We start from the raw sequence: 22,734 nt of genomic DNA, 5'->3' as shown, positions 1-22,734 counted from the left end.
CACACTGTACAGCATCATCTGTCCTCCAGCTCACAATGCTACTTATAGCCTGTGTCTCCATGAGGAATGTTCAGTGGACAAAGGAATCAAATAAATTGGATGAGACTACCTCGGAAACTATGAAACAAACTAAATGGAATATAGAGGGTAATTACAAGGAATTTTATAAACAAATACTACAAAACAAGGAAAAGTTAAGGAGAAGCAAATTACCAGGTAAGTGTACTTAAAGAGGTATGAAACTTAGTTATAATTTCCTTCAGAAACACAACAAATGATTTTTATATAAGTATGTCCCATGCAACATTTTCCTCTTATTTCAGTGTATATGTGCATAGGGAGTTAGAAAAATTCAAAATTTACTGGGCCAGATATTGTTTACTAAATCTAGCAAGCCTACTTTTCCACATTATATTACCTAATAACCCTCTCAAGTAATTTCTGCTACTCATCCCCTCAATGGTAAATTCTGCATGTTGGGAGGACTTTTTCTTTAAGGGAGAAAAATTTCACCAGAATAATAATATTATAAACCTGAATTGGGATATGAGACAGCCAATTGGTCATTTTGGGCTCCTCATGCCACTTAGGAAAAAAGGGAAATGCTCTACTGCCCAGGTGATGATGATTACTCTTTTTTACCAAGAGGAAACTGAGTTGCTGCTCTCAATGGAATCCTGGAGCACTATGTCCGGAATCTGGGGGATTATCCAGGGAATGTGACGGTAAATCCATGTCCAAAAATAAACCTGCGGGCTTCCCTGGTGGCGCAGTGGTTGAGAGTCCGCCTGCCAATGCAGGGGATGCGGGTTCGTGCCCCAGACCGGGAAGATCCCACATGCCGCGGGGCGGCTGGGCCCGTGAGCCATGGCCGCTGAGCCTGCGCGTCCGGAGCCTGTGCTCCACAACGGGAGAGGCCACGACAGTGAGAGGCCCGCGTACCGCAAAAAAAAAAAAAAAAATAATAATAATAATAAACCTGCAACAACACGATGAAGGCAGGATCCCTTGGAGAGTTAGACCATTCTGGTTTTGAATTTTTGGTTCATCCACCAAATTAAAAAGCAAACCAAAACAAAGAAACCTCTGCCTAGCTGAAGGTCTGGCAAAGACAAAGGTGTAGGATGGGTGATGGACAATGAATGAATATTAAAATGAAGTTCAACATGTGACCAGTTAAGAAAACAAGAAATCTCACTATGTTGGATATCTTCTTTTTTTAGGTAGGAGAGATTGACTATACAAATTGGCAACGAGCACAGCAAATATAAAATAGTACTGAAGACTGCTCTCAGGAACCTAGTAAGAGTTGTTGATTTTCAGTATTTTCAGCTTTTTACTTGCTGTTAGGATGGAGTGGTAACTTCCAGCTTCTTACACGCCAGGAGAGAAAAAGGAAGTCCCTCTATCTGCTCTTATTTTCTTCATTTCTAGGGTCTTTGACTTATTTCTTAATAAGAATGTAAAACTCGTATGTCTAAAATTACACAAAAATAGGCACATTTAGATATTTTAAGTATTTCTCTTAATGCTCAAATCTCTAAATTTTGACTGTCATGAACTTCATGAAACAGAAAGACTTCAATTCAGATACAATTATCTTAAATTTTTCATTAAGTACATTGTACACATTGGAACTTTAAAAATACAATCAGACAGTGGCCTCTCTGATTGTTTCCTAGCTCTCACTCCAAAACTATTCTCTTTTGATTTCCTGGTCTGTAATACCTGCTGACCTTTGTAAATTTTCATTTTCTCAAGAGCCACCTGGTTTGAGGATTACATGATAAAAAGATGACAAGGAATTTTACCAACAGACTGCTTTTGGTCTTGACAGCGGCTCTTCACTGCGTCTCCAGCCTGCTGGCCTACCCTGCAGATTTTAGACTTTGCTGGCCATCACAATCACATCAGCTAATTAATTCCTTTAAAAATCTCTCTCTCCTTTCTCTGTCTCTATACAAAATGCATGCGCTCACACACATACAAAGATGGTTCTATTTCACTGGAGATCCCAATATATCACAGAACTAAACACTTAAAATAATGAGATGATAAAGTTTATGTTAAGTGAATTTTACCACAAAAAAATGATTTTAAAAATTCCTTAGGGCTTCCCCGGTGGCGCAGTGGTTGAGAGTCCGTCTGCCGATGCAGGGGACATGGGTTCGTGCCCCAGTCCAGGAAGATCCCACATGCCGCGGAGCGGCTGGGCCCGTGAGCCATAGCCATTGAGCCTGTGCTCCGCAACGGGAGAGGCCACAACAGTGAGAGGCCCACGTACCACACACACACAAAAAATCCCTAAGAACCTTTATGACACAAAGTTATAGCTTAAAGACACTAGAAAAAAGAAGCCAAATAAGAGAAAAATCTAGAATGATGTGTCAGTGGAAGCTTGTGTATGATGCAGATGGTTCAAAATTCTTTCATTTATAATGAATTCATATGAAACTGAATTTCAGTTTAAATTACTTAGTTTCAACTTCACTTTCCACTTTAAACAACTTTTTCTCATTGTGAGAAAAAAAACCCAAGTTTCTTGCAGACAATGCAGCTCTAATACATAACAAAGCCTTCCTTATTTTTATTTAGTGTCATTCCTTTGCACACATGAATAATCCTAAAAATATATTCATGCACTCAGTGAAAACAGTCGTAACAAGGAAACCTGTAGGATTCCCTTTACATGAAATTCTAGAAAATGGAAACTACAATGTCTACCTGGAGATGGCAACGTGGGTAGGCTTGGGAGAGAGAAAACAAAGTGGCTAATGGAAACTCCGTTAAGTAATGGACATGTTCATTATCATGACTTTTCTTTTTTTTTTTTTTTTTTTGTGGTACGCAGGCCTCTCACTGTTGTGGCCTCTCCCGTTGCGGAGCACAGGCTCCGGACGCGCAGGCTCAGAGGCCATGGCTCACGGGCCTAGCCGCTCCGTAGCATGTGGGATCCTCCCGGACTGGGGCATGAACCCATGTCCCCTGCATCGGCAGGCGGACTCTCAACCACTGTGCCACCAGGGAAGCCCTCGTGACTTTGGTGATAGTCCCATTGTGCACACAGATGTGAAAATACATTTTACAATTTCAATATGAAATTGAGTCAGTACCTCAATAAAGCTGTTAATAAATATTCCATATAAAATCTGGATCTCCCCTTTCTCTAAATAGTGCCTTATCAGGCAAACTTGTATTGACCATCAGAACCCTTCCCCATGTCTTAGGTCAATTCTGATTCCTTCTCAAAACAGAAGAAAATGCTGACAAATGCTTCAACATGGGGAAATTATACTAAGCTAAATAAGCCAGTTGCAAAGAGGTGAAAAATGTATGATTATACTTGTATAAAGCATCCAGAGTAATCAAATTCATCGACTGAGTGTAAAAAAGAGGTTGCCAGGTGAGGTAGGGGAGGAGTAGAAAGAGATGTTGTTTAAGGGGTATAGAGTTTCATTTCTGCAAGATGAAAAAAATTCTGGAGATTAGATGTGAATTTTTAAACACACTACACCCAACAATTTAAAAGGTAGACGGTAAACTTTGTTACATATATTTTACCACAATCAAAGAAAAAAAATAGTTCTCAGGGACAGATTAGAGCAGACATTTTGCTGAAGTCTTTCCACATTTACAATACTCTCTCTGGTGCGAGCTTTTGGGTGCTGAATGAGGTGGGAGTTTTGGCTGAACATATGCCCATATTTGCTGCACTTAGACCTTTCTCCATTGTGAAATAGATGTTTAATGGGGTTGGAGTTTCACCTGAAGACTTCCATTCACTGTACTTAGAGAAGGCCTTAGTCTGGTGTGAACTCGATGTCTAACGAGTGGGGAGCTGTACCAAAACAACTTTCCATGCTCACTGTACTCAGAAGGCCCACTCCAACATAACTCATGAGGTACTTCTCCAGTGTTAGGAGTTTGTAGTCATACCCAATTTACCATAACCTCTGCACTCGTAAGGTCTTTAGTTTTTTAATTGAAGTATAGTTGATTTACAATGTTTCAGGTGTACAGCAAAATGATTTAGTTTACATATATATTATATATATATAATTCTTTTCCAGATTCTTTTCCATTATAAGTTATTACAAGATATTGAATATAGTTCCCTGTGCTATACAGTAGGCCCTTTCATAAGGCCTTTAACACTGTGAATTCTCTGCTTCATGAGGTTGGAGTTGTATCTAAAGAATTCCCCACATTCACAGCACTCATATTGTCTTCAGTGTGGGTTTTCTGGTGATGAACAAGGTGGGACTTCCTAATGAAGGCTTTCTGACATCTACTGCACTCATAAGGCCTTTCTCCAGTATGGATTTTCTGATGCTCAACAAGTATATGCTTGTGGCTAAAGGCTTTCCCACACTCTCTGCACTCGTAAGGCCTCTCTCCTGTGTGATTTCTCCAATGTTTAATGAGGTTGGAGTTGTACCGAAAGAATTTCCCACATTCGCTGCACTCGAAAGGCCTCTCTCCACTGTGAACTCTCTTATGTCTTATGAGCCTGCAGTGGTACCTAAACGCCTTCCCACATTCACTGCACTCGTAAGGCCTTTCCCCAGTGTGATTTTGCCAATGTTTAATGAGTTTGGACTTGGACTTAAAGTATTCCCCACACAAGCTGCACTCATAAGGCCTTTCTACAGTATGAACTCTTTGATGTCTAATGAGGGTGGATGTGTACCTAAAGAATTTCCCACATTCAGTGCACTCGTAAGGCCTTTCTCCAGTGTGAACTCTCTGGTGTTTAATGAGTGTGGAATTATACCTAAAAAATTTCCCACATTCATTACATTTATAAGGCCTTTCTGAAGTATGAACTCTCTGATGTCTAATGAATGTGGAGCTGTACCTGAAAAATTTCCCACATTCGCTGCACTTATAAGGTCGTTCTCCACTGTGAACTCTCCCATGTCTTACCAGTCTATAGTTGTACCTAAAGAATTTTCCACATTCTCTGCACTCATAAGGCCTTTCTCCATTGTGTTTTCTCTGATGTTTCATGAAGTTGGCATTGTACTTGAAGAATTCCCCACATTTGCTGCACTCATAAGGGCTCAATCCAGTGTGAACTCTCTGATGACTAATGAGTGTGGAGTTGTACCTAAAGCATTTCCCACATTCACTGCACTGAAAAGGTCTTTCTCCAGTATGGATTCTCTGGTGCTGAACAAGGTGAAACTTTCTAATGAAGGCCATCCCACATTTGCTGCACTCATAAGGCCTTACACCAGTGTGGATTTTCTGGTGCTCAACAAGGATCTGTTTTTGACGGAAGGCTTTCCCACACAGAGTGCACCTGTAATCACTCAGCCCACGATCAAAAGCTTCCCCACACTCAGTGTCCCTGTGTGGCTTGCCTGCATTGTGAGGGGTCGGCTGCTGCAGAAGGCCTGTGCTGCCTGGGAACTCCTTTCCGTCTCTGCTGCATGTCAAGGTCCTCTCTGCCGAGTGAACGCTGCTGTTGGTCAGAAATGAAGGCTGCCCCTCATCCCTTCTGGAAAGGTTGTCTCTAATCTGCTCCTTTTGGTGCTGGAAAAGGTTTGCCCCACAAATATACAGCCCTTCATCAGGGTACATTCCGTCATGCTCAGGTAGGTGCAAAAGGTCTTTGGACAGTGGGTCACACATATCATAGGGCTGGGCCTTCTTGGTGGATGGATCTGGCTTTGGAGTCCCAACCTCTGACATCCCTACAGAAACACTTTGCTCAGAAGGTGCCTCCTCGTCCTGGGCTCCATGCCAACAACCTGTAAGCAGAGAAATGCTGGTGAAGTGCATGATGATTTTGGTAGGAGGGGCAGCCCCATTGGAAATGACACCGAAGACTAGAGCCAGAGAGGGGAAGGTCTGCTGTGCAGAGATGGACCTGCGTAGCTCCCATGATGAGAGAGCCCTGACAATAGGCAAGGACTGAAGGAAGAGTCACTGTCTCAGTCCATTTGGGATGTTATGACAAAATACCACAGACTGGCTGGCTTATAAAACCAGAAAGTTATTTCTCACACTTCTGGAGACTGGAACCCATAGATCAGCCTGCACTCTCCTGGGCTGCAGACTTCTCATAGTGTCTTCACATGGTGGAAGGAGCTAGGAAGCTCTGTGGGGTCCCTTTTATAAAGGCACAAATCTCATTCATGAGGGCTCTGCCCTCATGACCTAACCACCCCAAAGGCCCCATCGCCTAATACTGTCACCTTAGGCATGGGGTTTTCAACATACGGAACATGAGGGAACACAAACATTCACACCAGAGCAGGGAGCAGAGGCAGGCCTCCAAGTCAGCATGGCCATGGCTACTGGTGACAGGTGAGCACTGTGTCGAAGGCTGTGCCCAGACCTAGAAATACTTGATACAAAAGAAATGCTAAAGTTCAAGGACTATTTAAGGATACATGCAGACCTCACGACATCTTACATATAGGTCAAATGTTGAACACTGCAAAGGGAGCAATGAAACAGAACATGTGACAAGTGAGAGTCACAGAAGTGTGGTTGGAGTGTGACAGAAGAAATAAGAATGGGAAAGAAATGAGGTGTGGCACTGGTCCGAGCATCAATCAATGGTGAACACAGGACAGGTTCCCAGCTCTGACATCACACCCTTTCCCAGGACCTCACACCGAGCCCGGGTACTTCTGAGTGTCTCCTGCCATTGATGTAGTAATGGCCACACTAGACTAGCAGGTACCCAGAGCCCTCCCCATTGCTGCAGGTGAGCATTGATGTGGCACCTGAAAGAGGTTAGTCTTACGTGAAAGACAGAAAAAGAAGGGGCCAGCACATGTAGACAGAGATCCAACACAGGGCTTTTGGCATTCTAAAATTATAAGAACTTCACAGGGGAGACTGTAGTAACAATCAGTGGTTCCCCAAATTAGTAACTAGGTTGGTGCTAAAATTCCTGGCACAGGAGGCCCTAAGAAATGTCAGCAAGAGGAAGGGGTAAGGCCTGGCACAACAAGAGTCCAAGCATCTAGACTGAGGACCCAACCAAGAACAGGCCAGGTCTGAAGGGGTCTCAGACAAAATCTAGATTTCTGACTCCTGAGCCCTATCTTGGAAGGACTCGGAGTAGAAGGGATGGGGATCCCTAGGGAGAAAAATGACGCTGTACACACAGTCCAGCCCCGGCACCAACAACACATATGCCAGGAAACCAGGAAAGGAAGCAGTACCCGTGGTCTCAGTGTGGGGAGTACAGAGCTGCCCCATGGGAAAAGGGAAAGAACAGACCACAGCTCAGGGCACTGGGTGAGCGTGTGGACCTTACCTAGGGAGGTCACAAGTGCAAAGTTCTCCGTCATCACAGCATGGTACAAGTGTCTCTGAACTTCATCAAGGAGGCCCCACTCCTCCTGGGAGAAATACACAGCCACATCCTCAAAGACCACACGGTCCTGCCAAAATTGGAAGAGTTTGGTTCATGGACAGCTTCTTGTTTTAACTACATTTTTGTGGATTCTGTATTTATCTATTTGCCATCCATTAATTACAGAGCTAAACTAATGGCCAAATTTGTTTATATCTCCCTTGCAATCCAGAGCCCATACTCTCAACCAACTCCTTAACTGACTCTCACACACCAGGTCAGTATTTCCCCTGCCCTAAAGCAGCCCAGGGCCAGGTAACAGACAGCTAGGGACAGTTCCCATACCCCAGGTACACAGAAGTATACAAACTAGTCACCCATAAACTTTTCATCCAGTCCTCCCTGCATTTCCCTCAAAAGTCTAATAAAGGCTCTGACGTTTGGTGTCCCTTAGCTTGTGCTCACGCCTCCTGACCGAATCTGGTGCTTCTCCAGGTGGCCCTGTGACATAGTGTACCTCCTCCTCTTGGGAAATATAAGTAATAAAACTGTCTTTCAACGTCGTTGGCCTCTCTGTATCACGACTCACTTGCCTCCACAAGTTAAAATCCTGTGGGTGCGATCACGACGCACTTCCCTTTCCAGGACCTCCAGCCCTCCCCCTACACATCCGTCCCTGCTCATCCTCCTCGCACACGTCCCACCGTGGCAGATACGCCGGGTCCCGGTGGCACCAGTGCCTGCTCTGTCCTCATTACCATTGATCACTGTGCCCGGCACACAGCATAAAACACATGGGGGAGGGAGCAGAAAACCACCGTCTAAGGTGTGGGCCTGCATGCAGGGCCCTACCCCTCTCCTGCCACACAGTTTCCCTGGGGTCCCCCGGGTGTTGACCCGCAGACACATTCAGACTAGTCCCTGTCCTCAAGCCCCCAGGGCCAGGGCCCAGGGCCAACCATTCGCACTCCTCCTCACCTGCATCTCACTCGTTGGACTGCACCGTCCTCACGACTCTGACCCTTCCACAGTAACAGTTCCACAGACAGCCCCAGCCCACACCATACGCACTTCCTTCACCTCCTTACAGGGCACTCTGCACATGGAATCCAGGCAGGGAATGGAAATGCGTCCAGCATTCATCTCAGCCCAGTCCCACCCCTGCACACCAAAGTCCCCCGGGGCCAGGGCCTGCCCCAAGCCCTGCTGAGAAGGTCTCACCACCTGGCCCTGTTCTTTCCTTCCTCCCCAGCCACCCTTCCTAGGTGAGACCTCAGGTCCCCTTAGCCCCCCCCCTCTTCCGTGTTGCACAAACTGTCCCATAAGCAGTCAGCATCTTCTCTCCTCACGTGAAGCCCAGGTACACCGACCTCTCCACCCACACTGTCACTGCACCCTAGACAAAGAAGTCTAGCGACTCTCCTAGCTGATCCCATTTCCTCCCTCAACACCCATCTCGCGTCCGCTCTGGCCTCAGAAGACTCTCACGCCTACATCCCGCGGTCACGCACAGACAACGACACTCCGCTCCCTCATCTGTCTTCGTGATGCGCATCGCCACCGGCCAGGTACCCAACCCAGAGACCTAGTCCTGAGGCCCTTCATTCTCACGCCTTGTCCTCTAATGGCATCACCACCATAAACTAGAAACGATACCGCCTAAATCTTACCTTCGGCTTCATCGTAGTCCACACGCTAGCCACTCTGTTGTGGCCGTCTGCATCCTGAATCCGTCCCCTGGACTCCAGCCCTCTGTGTAAAAGTGCCCACTCAACACCTCCCCTTGGGAGTCTCTGGGACATTTGTGACATGGACAAAAAAGGACTCTCCTTATTCCACCGGCAAATTCCTCCTAAAGCTGACTTCGCCCACTTTAGTGGATGAGGCACCCGTCCTTCCTAACGAGTGCACAAACCTGAACTCATCCCCGATTCTTCCTATCAGCCCACTTCCTTAGCCCTTCACTCTCCGTTACATAAAATATGGACAGTACAACACTGTAAACCATCTATACTTCAATTTAAAATATACTGATACATTTAAAAAATATATAAAACACAGGCAGCTCTAGTTCAAAACACATCCAGAAAACAACCACTCCCTACTTCCATAGCCACCACTGGGGTGTAGCCACCACCAACATTCACCTAGATGACTGCAGAAATTCCCCTCCGGTCTCCCTGCCTTCACTCACACCCTTGTGTGTCTTTTATTCTGCAGCCAGAGGGAATCTGTTAAAACATGAGTCACAGCACCTTCCTCATCTGCTTCAAACCTTCCCTACCTCCCATCAACCTGAGATGAGAGAACCAGGACCTCAGGCTATATCATTTAAGGCCTGATACCTGTGAACCCCTATCCCTTCTCCCCATTCCCACCAGATATAACAGAGACCTGCAGTTCCCTGAACGTCCCACCTCAGTATCATCTGCAACTGTCTGAACATGCAGAATCCTGAATGTAGTCAGGACTCTCTGCCACATCTTACCCCATCAGTTGTCAGAAATGGAACTGTTCTATATAACCTGGGACTAAATGTAGGATCCTGGGCCTGGTGGAAGCACAGGGTGTTCAGAGGCAAGAGACAAAAGAGGGATAGAAGTTCTGGGACACTACCATTCCCTGAGAGCATACAGATCAGGATGATACAACTATCAGGGTGATAACGGGGATGGGTGAGAGGTGGGACCCCTCCACTCACCTGTACAGGGTCCATAAGCATTTCTGCCACTGCCATGGGACCCTGGGGGAAGGAGGAAGCCATGTGAAGTGGGTAACAGTGGCAGGATCCTACCGCAGAGCTGGACCACCACTTCTGCCCTACCCTGGTGTAATGCGATCTCAGCCTGAGAGTCTAAGCTCAGTTCCTCACAAAACAGTGTTCTCTCTGACTAGCTGAGTGACACTGGAGAAGGGTTAAACCTCCCTGAGTCTCAGGGAAAAGAAAAAGTTTATGAAGATTAAGAATGCTTCCAACCTCACAGGGGTCATATTGTTATCTAAGGTAAGGAGTACATACCATGTGTCAGCTATGACTGACCATAGGAACAACGGTTTTGTATATATTTTCAGTGCAACTGAAGTGATACAGTTTTGAAATCTGGGATCTTTATTTTTCCTGCTTGTTTAAGATCTCAGAGGATGTCATACATAAAACTTCACATTCTAAGCAAATACCTAGAGGTAACTCAATGCCAAGCCAATTACAAAGTGTTTTCATAAATTTAATGGAGTGAACAGGCTCATTTCTAATTGCCTCTGTGTATGTATTTATAGGAATATTGATTAATTAGTGTTTAAATTAATTTTCATACATTCTTTTTGCAGTACGCGGGCCTCTCACTGTTGTGGCCTCTCCCGTTGAGAAGCACAGGCTCCGGACACGCAGGCTCAGCGGCCATGGCTCACGGGCCCAGCCGCTCCGCGGCACGTGGGATCTTCCCAAACCGGGGAACGAGCCCGTGTCCCCTGCATTGGCAGGCGGACTCTCAACCACTGCGCCACCAGGGAAGCCCTCATATATTCTTAAGTTAATGAGTTGTAGCGAGGGGCTGAGCAGGCAGGTCAGCTATTAGTTCATTCAGCAACCAGGCCTACCCACTAAATAATCCTCAAAAGGGAGCAGTGGATCATCCCTCTTGCCCTGAGGGGTGGAGGTGAGGTGGCAGTGCCCTCGTCTAGGACCACCCACTGGCTGCACCGCTCTGGCTCACCTTCCCCTTGCTCCATCAGGAGTGGCCCTGAGGGTCAGTAGAGCCTGCAAGTGGAGAATCCACACCAGCACACACTGCAGGCTCCACAGAAGGGACGCTCCTTACCCCATCCAGGCCTCCCTTCCTACAGACACAGGCCAGAAGCCCTCCTATGTCAGGTCTTCTCTTTTCTGAAGGGAGCATCAGGGATGCCAGCACCCAGCCCTCATGTCCTCCCCTCCAACTCTCAGCCCTACTTCACCACAGGGCCCATCTCATGTAACAATCTTAAGCCTCCCTGGTGGCGCAGTGGTTGAGAATCCGCCTGCCAATGCAGGAGACACGGCTTTGAGCCCTGGTCCGGGAAGATCCCACATGCCGCAGAGCAACGAAGCCCGTACGCCACAACTACTGAGCCCGCACTCTAGAGCCCGCGAGCCAAAACTACTGAGCCCGTGTGCTGCAACTACTGAAGCCCACGCACTTAGAGCCCATGCTCCGCAAGAAGAGAAGCCACTGCAATTAGAAGCCCACACACCGCAATGAAGAGTAGCCCCTGCTCGCCGCAACTAGAGAAAGCCCGCGTGAAGCAACAAAGACTCAATGCAACCAAAAATAAAATAAAAACAAAAACAAAAAAAACAATCTCAAGCATCCCTCCTCAATCTGATCCCCAGGCCATGCCCTGGTCCAGTCCACGCCCTCCATGCCTTTGATATTTCCAACCCTGTCCCCTTCCTCTACTTCCAGACTTTATGTTCACCTCCACATATGGTACCTCTATTTGGTGACATCTCCATCTTGATACATGTCAGAATCAGCATGTCCAAATACAACTCGTGATCTTCCCCCGCAACCTGCTCCTCGCGCTGACTTCCCCATCTCCCCACTTTCAGATGTTCAGGCAAAACCACTTGGACGGTACTTCATTCCCTACTTTTGCTTACAACCGTATTTTATGCAGCAGGAAATCCCATTTACTCCAAGTTTGAGATTTCTCCAGAATCTCATCCCATCTCCCAATGTCGCGCTACCTTCCTGGCCCGGCCCCTGACATAATTCTCCTGGGGTCTATCGCGGTGGTCTCCTCAGCAGTCTCCCTGCCTCCATTCGCATCCCATTCTCCCAATTTTTAATTTCTAACTCTGAACACGGTTCTCCCATCCCCAATCCCTTCACAACCTTCCAAGGATTCCACCTGCTCAGGTTGCCGTTTCAGGTGAGACACCTCGTCCCCCTCTGTCCCCGACAAAAGCGACCCCAGGTTTCCCCAATGCTGCCGACTCCGTAGCACCTGCAATCCGTGCACCGGCGGCCCTCAAGGGTACTCTCTCCCTCACCCCAGTCCACTGGTTGAAAAGGGACCCCTCCCAAGGCCGCCCTCTGTTCTGGACTCTGGGCCTGACCGGCAGGGAATTGAGCGGACCCACCTCCTTCCGGATTTGGGACTCGGAGGCGGGGGTCGGGCCGGGTGGGGGCCCGGGAGACGCAGCACCCACCTGAGTCGGCCTCATCAGGGCCGCCTCGGTCACCGGCCGGTGGGAAGAACCGAGCCGGGAGAGGCGGCGAGCGGGGCGGGAACTAGGGCACCGTCGTCAACTACGGGCGCAGGGAGCCTCACAGCCGCCTCTGGGCAGCGGGGCCAACTTCTCTCCTCCCGCTTTTCGCTCCGTCACCTCGCTGCCCACCAAGCGACGCCTACACCCTGAACCGGTGAACAGCCCGACAACCACCCAAACACTACCAGAGACAACACCGGAAGTCCCGCCCCCACGCGATGAGCACGCACGTATGCGTCCCTCCCCTAAGCTTTCATTGGCTCAATCACCGCCGCTTCGCACCGTAGCAACTTCTGGGTAATGTAGTTTCCACTGCCACCACTTCCGTCTATGATCTGAGCAGAACTCACTCCCTAAGTGGCTGGTAGTGGCTTCAGGGGCACTAAGAAGCGGAGTTCTCTGGCTCCAACGACGGGCGGGGCGTCCCCTGCTCTTAAAGGGGACGCACCCAGATTTCTGGAGAGCAGTCCAGGAAAACTTACAGAAAGTTTAGTGACCTGTTATTTCAGACTGTGAAACAGAGCAAGTTCCCAAATCTACACATCCTAAGGGACACACCATATTATAATGACCCTCTATGTGCACTCATAGCTGACTGTACAGCCAGAAAAGCTGTTTTTCTGGGAACCAGAGTCACAGTTTCACCCTTTCAAGCAATTCAACAACTTGAAACCTAACAGGACCCTATGGGACTTTCCTGGAACAGATTCCTCCCCCCCCATCCCATGTCCTCTGACTGCCTGTTGTCTGTAGAAAAAGTGTAGCCTCCTAGGCCTCCCGGAGGCAGGAAAGACAGGGAAAGGTCCAAGGATAGCCTCTTCATGCATAAAGATTAGGCAGAAGCAAAGCCACCTACTTGTTTTGCACTTAATGCGGCCACGGTGCATGAAGGAATGGCTGTTTTTTTTTTTTTTTTTTTTGGCGGTGCTGCACTCTTTTGGGATCTTAGTTCCCCGACCAGAGACGGAACCCCAGCCCACGGCAGTGGAAGCGCCGTATCCTGACCACTGGACCGCCAGGGAATTCCCTGGAATGGCATCTAAAACAGAAACTTCGCAACATCTCAGCAAGAAACTCTTGACGGTGAAAACCATGGAGCAAGCGTGTGCTTTGAGGTAGGAGATAGATAGGCTTCGGGGTAACCTGCTGCAACTGGTTTCATGCTGACCCTTTTGATAAACTACTATTGGGACTAGGAGCCCTAATTGGATGAAAGATGAGAGGGTCCACCCCAGCCTCCACATTCTTGTGGTCACGGAGATTTCCCAGCCCCACACATGCGCACAGGGGGTTCTCAAGTCGTCCTCTAGTAACTTTGGCTACATTGTAATATCATTATAATATCATTAGCGTTGCAATTTTGACACCCACCCCCAACAGGTTTTGCTTAGGTGTTCTTGGGCAAGATTCAAAACGGAGCCTGGTGGAAGCCCAAATAAGGAGTTGCAGATGACACTATCGTAGGGGAGGGAAAAGGGGAGTCACCCTGGCCCAAACCCTGGAAGATTAACCCCATACTAACAACCTAAGCTGCCCCTATTGCACGCAGCTCACTCCGTGAGCTAGCCATGTGCTTTCCCACATGTACTGTGCTTCTAATGAACTGTGTGCCTGCCTTGCAATCTTAGTCTCTTTGTTGAATTCTTTCTCCAAAGAAAACAAAGACCGAGATCCTCTCGTTAGCTAAAATCATTCCCTGAGTTCCAAAGAGTAAATTTAATCAGAGAAGTGAGAAAATCCAGAAGGAAAGTAAAACAGTCAAACAAGACAAAATAATAATTGTTTACTTGTTAAACAAAGTCAAGGACTTTTAGTTCCTCTTCAAGGGTTATAGATAATATTCTGAGCCATGACCTTTGACCTCTTTTACAGATACTGAAACCTGCACCAGGTGGGAGAAATTAACTACATGCTGCCTGCAAGCACATAAACCCCAGAATGGTTGGAACCAGAAGGTTGATGAAGTTGACTCCAGATTACCTCACCACCAACCAATCAGAAGAATGTCCACGAGCTGATCACACACCCTACAACGCCCCTCCCTCATCCCATCTTTGAAAACCTTTCCCTGGAAGCCTTTGCGGAGTTCGGGTCTTTTAAGCACTAGCTGCCCTGACTTCTTTGCTTAGCACCCTGCAATGAACACTGCACTTTCCTTTACCACAACCCGATGTCAGTAGATTGGCTTTACTGCCTGTGGGCAAGCGGACCCAATTTTGCTTCGTAACAGACTGAAGCTCTGTATTCGGTTTAATGACCTTCAGCATATTTGGTCCAGGACAAGAAAGAAAAGACTTCAGATAGAGCCATGGTAGAGATAATGGAGGAAGAATGACAGGAAATGCAGAATTGCTTGAAAGGGTGAAACTGACTCTGGTTCCCAGAAAAACAGCTTTTCTGGCTGTACAGTCAGTGATTCTGTTTGAACCTAGTGAACAACACGTTTCTTCAAACAATATTTATTACTCCATATCTGAGATATTTTCCAATTCTTTTAAGAATCTGAAACCTACCTGAAAAAGAATAGTGATTTATCACATTCCATCTTCTGCTGGGACACTGTGTGATCTTTTAATAGTCAGAGCACGTGTACAAGGGGAACATCTTGCCCCCAAGACAGATGTGTGGGATTCTAGTCTCTCCTCTTCTTGCTAGGAAGTTATTTATCACTTCACCTCACATTGCAGCAGCAGTGTCTTCAAAGGGAGTTTAAATTATCTGAGGAAAAACACTTGTGAAATGGAAATTACTGAAAGGTATTATTGATTATGTAGTTATTAAAATAAAGCAGCAGAAATAGTTCTAGAAAGGCATATGTGTGACATGTAAAAAAAAAAAAAGTTAAGATCTTAGCCAAGTTTAAGCAAGAGATAGTGAAGTCTGAAAAGCCAGAAAATGAAGCTGAGCCTGTGGCTTTTCTCTCCAAAATATGCTTCTTTTTCATACTTGAAAACATGGCTCATTAACTGCTTGGAGGGATAGATTGAGACGATCTTTTGAAAGTCTTGCTAGAAACGTAAGAATGAATATGGAAGCTATGTCGTAGTATGTATTTGCTGTTGTAAGAAACGTTCAGTGAGGCACCTACTGGGTTTTAGGCACAATTGTAGGTGAATGTGACACGTGTGGAATAGGTTTGCCAGCTGCTCTGTGTACGCAGGAATGTTGCATGTTCCCTAAAATTCTGTATTTGTCTATTTAGCATTCATTTATGGCAAGGCCAAACTAATCATTTCTCTCTCTCGCAATTCAGCTTTCACAGGCTCTCAAACATATTGTATATTTAATATCAATATTACATATTATAAACACCCCTAGAACAAACCCTAACATGTGTTTTTGCTTCTTGCTAAATAAGGGATGTGTCCACCTAGGTATTCTGTGCTGCTTTAGCCATAAAAGTGTTGTAGACATTAAGTAACCTCCACTAAGGAAAAGTAAACATAAGATAAATTCCCTAAGAAAAGGACATAGAAAATGGACCCAGGGCCTCCCTGGTGGCGCAAGTGGTTGAGAGTCCGCCTGCCGATGCAGGGGATATGGGTTCGTGCCCCGGTCTGGGAGGATCCCATATGCCGCGGAGCGGCTGGGCCCGTGAGCCATGGCCGCTGAGCCTGCGCGTCCGGAGCCTGCGCGTCCGGAGCCTGTGCTCCGCAACGGGGGAGGCCACAACAGTGAGAGGCCCGCATACCGCAAAAAAAAAAAAAAAAAAAAAAAGAAAATGGACCCAGTGTGTCTAACAGGGACCCCAAATAAAATGGAGGCGGGAGGGAGGGGCCTTCCTCCCCACCCCCGCTGGGCAGCTCCACTGTCCGCTTCTTGATTCTAAAATATTTCAAGCTCAATGATGACCCCCTTCTCTCCTTGGCCTAGGGCAACCCACCCGCTCCATAGCAGGGCTGTTGAGCCAAGCAGACAGGGCCAAGGGGCCAATCTGGAAAGGTCAGCAGGGGCCTCTCCCAATACTCGTGGGGACAAACTATATTTAATGGTAAAGGGACTCATCCCAAGTCTGACAGCTAGAGCAGTAGAAAGGGCCAGAGGCCCTCCCACACAATCTTGAACCTACTCCAGGACTGGGACCCGAGGGTAGTTGATCTGCACCATTGGCTCAGTATAGTTCAGAACTCTGTCATCGCATAGATATTTTTATTTATTTATTTATTGGCCGCACCATGCAGCACTCGGGATCTTAATTCCCCGACCAGGGATCGAACCCGTGACCCGTGCAGTGGAAGCACGGAGTCCTAACCACTGGACTGCCAAGGAATTCCCTGGAAATTTTTTTTTTTAATAAATTTATTTTATTTATTTATTTTTGGCTGCATTGGGTCTTCACTGCTGCACACAGGCTTTCTCTAGTTGTGGCGAGCAGGGGCGACTCTTTGTTGCAGTGCGCGGGCTTCTCATTGCAGTGGCTTCTCTTGTTTGGAGCACGGGCTCTAGGCACGTGGGCTTCAGTAGTTGTAGTACATGGGCTCAGTAGTTGTGGCTCACGGGCTCTAGAGTGCAGGCTCAGCAGTTGTGGTGCATGGGCTTAGTTGCTCCGCAGCATGTGGGATCTTCCCGGACCAGGGCTCGGATCCGTGTCCCCTGAATTGGCAGGTGGATTCTTAACCACTGTGCCACCAGGGAAGCCCTCCCTGGATATTTTTAAAAGAAAAAAAAAGTTTTCTTTTCTCCCTCTTCCTGAATATATGGTAAAATTCCAAGTCTTCATCATTGCCTTTCCTTTGGAACCACATCTAAAATAGAGTAGCTTGTCCTACACTGGTCTACACTTATGGCTAAATTTCCCTGTATTCCTAACTGTTCTGTATATGCTGCATTTAGACTTGCTTCTGGCAAAGAAGGCATTCTTTTAAATGAAAAAATCTCTCAAGAAATCATGAAGATACATAAAAGCTACATATGCCTAAAAATCTCTGAATTCAGGTCCCATTTGCTGTTACGTAGGAGTGAACAGAACTCCCACACCTACCCTTTTTTAATATAATAAAAGGGCCTTAGCATGGTTGCAGCTGTCACCACTACAGTAAGCTGGTTTACAGATGTTTTCCATTGCATATCACAATAAAGTGTACCTTGTGCTATGAAAAAATAAAATAAAATGGAGTCAGGCAGTCATGAAAGACCTGGTGTTCAGTCATGTACTCTGTGTTCTTAGAAAAACCATAACCCAAAACTGTAAGGACTTAAGATTCTGCTAAGGGTCCTACCTAGAAAAGTCCCTGAGGAGAAGCTCTGATGACAGCCAGTCATCGAAAACTTGAAGTCAAGCTGCACATGTTACTGAACCAAACTTGGGTCCACTTGCCCCATGCACAGTAATGCCAATCTACTGACACTGGGTTGTGGTGAAGGAAAACACCGGGTTTATTGCAGGGCGCCAAGCAAGGAGAATGGGCACCTTATGCTCAAAAGATCTGAACTCCCTGATGGGCTTTCAGGGAAGGGTTTTTAATGACAGAAGAGGGTCACAGGGTGTGTGATCAGCTCATGAACAATTGCTGATTGGTTGATGGTTAGGTAACAGGGTGGTATTTCAGAAATCTCAATTATCAATTACCTGGCTCCAACCTGTCTGGTGGTAGCATGCAGTGAACTTCCTCCACCTGGTGGGGGTTTTAGTATCTGCAAAACAACTCAAGGATATGGCTCAAGATATTATCTACAGCCTTTGAGAAGGAACTAAAGGTCCTTGACTTTGTTTCATGGCTAAACTATCATTATTGTGTCTCGCTTGAATGCTCTCCTTTGTTTCTGCATTTTCCTACTTCTCTGATTAAATTTGTTCTTTGGAACTGAAAGAAGGCCTAAAAGGATAAAGCTTTCTGACAAGTAAGAGGCAGGGGACACAGGGGTGGGGAGTTCTCTTCATGGGAAGGCCATGCAGGGTCCTGCTCCATTTCACAAGGGCTTGTGGTCAAGCTGCAAGGACCATCCATTCCCTTTACAAGTCTCCCAACTGTGGCTTTTGTAGGTTTTGCTTTTAAAAATTCCTCACCCTCTTCACCACCCCTCCCAAACGTAGTTTCATTTACAGCTGAAGGCTGTGCATCTCTGGTTTGCAAACCTTGTGAACGATAAGCTGTTCTTTTGCTTTAAGATAACCCTTGGGGCTTCCCTGGTGGTGCAGTGGTTGAGAATCCTCCTGCCAATGCAGAGGACATGGGTTCAAGCCCTGGTCTAGGAAGATCCCACATGCCGTGGAGCAACTAAGCCCATGCACCACAGCTGCTGAGCCTGTGCTCTAGAACCCACGAGCTACAACTACTGAGCCTGTGTGCCACAACTACTGAGCTCACATGCCACAACTACTGAAGCCAGTGAGCCTAGAGCCCGTGCTCCGCAACAGGAGAAGCCACCACAATGAGAAGCCCGCGCACCGCAACGAAGAGTAGCCCCCACTCGCCGCAACTGGAGAAAGCCCACGTTCAGCAACGAAGACGCAACGCAGCCATAAATAAACAAACAAATAAGTAAAAGAATGATCTCTGAGAGCTGAGAGAGCCTGTGTACCCCCAAGAGTTACAGTGTTACAAAAAAAAAAAAAAAGATAACCCTTGATTCTTTTCTGGGATTTTTTCTAATTTAGGAGGGTAGTATGATCCCCACCCTTTACCTCCTGCATGTGACTAGGTCTCATGTGGACATCCGTGGATTGCTGAGACTCTCATTTTTAGGGTGTTGAGAGTTTAGCTAAGCTACTCTATCGTGTTGCTACCTTGGCATCCATTTTGTTTGGCCAAGCAGCCTGCAGGGGCCTTAACCTGACACTTCCCCCTCATGGAATCCCATGCCCTGTTAGCTATCCCCCAACAATGCTGAGGAATATGGGACATCTTCTTTGGACAAGGGACCCAACTCAGGCTACTGCCAAATGCCCCTCCTGAAGCTGATTCTGGGAGACAAATAATCTTCATATCCAGGGCAAAGAAATTGGTGAGGTCCTTCAGACTTTCCCAGGAGGCCTCCTGCATCAATGCAAACTGAACCAAATATGGACTGACAGCTATTGTTTATTCTCTTGCTATTCCATCCTGAATAGCAAATACAAACTAAAGGTCCCCACAAAATCCGTTCACTGTTTCATTCTGACAGAGCAGGAATTATCTGCTGTCAATCCACAGCATACAGTAAATAGAACCCCACGGGTAAATGTCCCTTAATCAATAAGAACTTTACCATCACAAACACCAGCAGTGTGAGCTGGAGAGTCCTGGGTCGGGTGACTTTGAGGGTGGAAAAATCAACCCAACCATTACAAGTCTATCAAATATACTCCCTAAGAAGGGAAATCTCCACAGGCTGCCTGCAGAAGCCAGCTGGAGTCCTCTTTTTCAGAACTGGGTAATATCCCACCCAAAACCATCAGTGGGAAGGGTATGAGATACCCCAAAATTCAAGAGACGGGTGAGTCCTCCAGATGAAGGGAGAAAGTGTAGCTTCCTGCCTCCCGAGCACTGTAAGGATGATTCATACACACTGCAGCACCCTGCCGTGTGGCAGAGGAGGGAAGGCTAATGTAACAGATACTGGCAACAACTTATTTCTGGCAAGGACTCCAGGAAGGTCTGGAAGTGCAAGGTGTATCATGAAAGCTTCCAAATATACGTGGTACTTAAGAGAATCTCCCTAGGGGACTTCCCTGGTGGTGCATTGCTTAAGAGTCTGCCTGCCAATGCAGGGGACGCAGGTTTGAGCCCTGATCCAGGAAGATCCCACATGCTGCGGAGCAACTGGGCCCGTGCTCCACAGCTGCTGAGCCCGCGTGCCACAGCTGCTGAGGCCCACGTGCCTAGAGCCCGGGCTCCACAACGAGAGGCCACCACAACTAGAAGCCTGCGAACCGCAGCGAGGAGTGGCCCCTGCTTGCCACAACTAGAGAAAGCCTGTGCACAGCAACGAAGACCCAACGCAGCCAAAAAAAAAAAAAGGTGCTGGACTTCTTAACCTTGAAAAAAAAATGTTCTTGGTGACACTTGGGTAGATAAAAGGCAGAGTTCTGTGTTACCTAGGGCTTAGAATGAGACAAGGGCATCAGGCGGGGCACACAACAGGCTGTACAGAGACACAGTAAGCAACCTGGAGCTGTACGGAGCACCCTATGTATAGCAAGAGGTCTGGGGCTAGCTAGGTTTCTGAGGCTCCCCATGGATGACGTGGCTGGAATAATTTCATGGTGTCAGGGGCATAGAGGCTGTCTCCAGTTGCCTGGTATCCTGGCTCTAGGACATAAGGGATGGTGTATAGCAGTCCAGAGTGTGAGTGCCTGATATAGACAGTGATTGGGTGTGGACTTAATCAGCTGCTCCAAAAGGGGAAATGACTAGCATCAAGCCAGGGACTCAAAACTGGACCAAGACAGTATTTTCATAAAACTATATATCAAAACACAGTGGTACTGTCATAAAGACAAACATTTAGACCAATGAAACAACAGAGTGCCCAGAACTGGAAGCCAATATATGTGATCAAATAATCGACAAGTGTGCTAAGACAATTCAATGGGAGGAGAAAAGTCTTTTTTTAATATTTATTATTTATATATTTATTTGGCTGCGCCAGGTCTCAGTTGCAGCACGTGGGATCTTCGTTGAGGCCTGTGGGATCTTTTAGTAGTGGCATTTGAACTCTTGATTGCAGCATGTGGGATCTATTTCCCTGACAAGGGATTGAACCTGGGCCCCCTGCATTGGGAGCATGGAACCTTAGCCACTGGACCACCAGGGAAGTCCTGGGAGGAGAAAAGTCTTATCAACAAATTGTAGGAAAGTGGATATCTGCATTCAAATGAATGAAATTGGACCCTTACCTTACACCACACCCAACAATGAGCTCAAAATGGATCAAAGACCTAACAGTAAGATATAAACCCATAAACTCTTAGATGAAGACAAAGGGGAAAATCCTGGATTTGGAAATAACTTCTTGGCATTGACACGAAAAGCATAGGAGACAAAAGCAAAACTCGATAAAATTACAAACTTCTGTGCAAAGGACACAATAGACAGAGTGAAACGACAACCTACTGAATGGAAGAAAAGCATTTGCAAATCATGTATTTGATAAGTATCGAGATATACATAAAGAACTGCTACAACTCAACAATCAGAAAATAATCTGATTTTAAAAGGGGCAAATACAGACATTTTAAAAAAGAATATACAGGACTTCCCTGGTGGCTCAGTGGTTAAGAACACACCTGCCAATGCAGGGATACGGGTTTGAGCCCTGGTCCGGGCAGATCCCACATGCTGTGGAGCAACTAAGTCCGTGAGCCACAACTCCTGAGCTTGTGTGCCACAACTACTGAAGCACGTGCCTACAGCCTGTGCTCCGCAACAAGAGAAGCCACCGCAATAAGAAGCTCACGCACCGCAACGAAGAGTAGCCCCCACTTGCTGCAACCAGAGAAAGCCCACGCAACAGTGAAGACCCAACACAGCCAAAATTAATTAATTAATTAATTAATTAATTAATTAATTAAAACAAAAAAAAGAATATACACAAATGGCCAAGAAGTATGTGATCATTAATCATTAGGGAAATGTGAAATAAAATCACAATGAGATACTACACATTCATTAGGATAGCTACTAGTAAACATGAAATGGAAAATAAAATTATGTTGAAGAGGATGTGGAGAGACTGGAACTCTGTGGACCTTTGATGGGAACATAAAATGGTACAGACAATAAAGGAAAGAGTTCAAAATACTAAAAATAGAATGAACAGGACTTCCCTGGTGGCGCAGTGGTTAACAATCTGCCTGCCACTGCAGGGGACATGGGTTCGAGCCCTGGTCCGGGAAGATCCCACATGCCACAGAGCAACTAAGCCCGTGTGCCACAACTACTGAGCCTGAGCTCTAGAGCCCGCGAGCCACAACTACTGAGCCCACGTGCTGCAACTACTGAAGCCCACGCGCCTAGAGCCCATGCTGTGAAACAAGAGAAGCCACCGCAATGAGAAAACCGCGCACCACAACAAAGAGTAGCCCCGCTCACCACAACTAGAGAAAGCCCGTGAGCAGCAACAAAGACCCAACGCAACCAAAAATAAATAAAATTAATTAATTAATTAAAAAGAAATAGAATGACCATATGACCCAGCAATTCCACTTCTGGCTATACACCCAAAAGAACTGAAAGAAGAATCT

General features: G+C 46.7%; 1 protein-coding gene across 1 annotated transcript; it reads right to left on the bottom strand.

Annotated features, from left to right (window-relative positions):
- Window positions 1-4,023: 4,023 nt before the first annotated feature.
- On the bottom strand, window positions 4,024-12,707 carry LOC132480959 (zinc finger protein 548-like). Its single transcript, XM_060085587.1, has 3 exons — window positions 12,510-12,707; window positions 7,280-7,406; window positions 4,024-5,756 (listed from the first exon to the last, which is right to left on the bottom strand). The coding sequence occupies exons 1-3, from the start codon at window positions 12,522-12,524 to the stop codon at window positions 4,171-4,173; spliced, it is 1,728 nt and encodes a 575-aa protein (XP_059941570.1). The 5' UTR covers window positions 12,525-12,707; the 3' UTR covers window positions 4,024-4,170.
- Between the last annotated feature and the right edge of the window lie 10,027 nt (window positions 12,708-22,734).

Source organism: Mesoplodon densirostris, chromosome 19, assembly GCF_025265405.1.
Source record: "Mesoplodon densirostris isolate mMesDen1 chromosome 19, mMesDen1 primary haplotype, whole genome shotgun sequence".
NCBI classification, from domain to species: Eukaryota; Metazoa; Chordata; class Mammalia; order Artiodactyla; family Ziphiidae; genus Mesoplodon; species Mesoplodon densirostris.
Note: the sequence above shows the minus strand (reverse complement) of the source record. Positions and strands in the feature narration are given on the sequence as shown.

What these genes read in the sequence shown, in the direction of transcription:
- LOC132480959 (XM_060085587.1), bottom strand. An exon ending in TGCACTTGTGACCTCCCTAG is followed by an intron (nt 5,757 to 7,279) that starts GTAAGGTCCACA and finishes CTCTGCTTACAG; the next exon opens with GTTGTTGGCATGGAGCCCAG.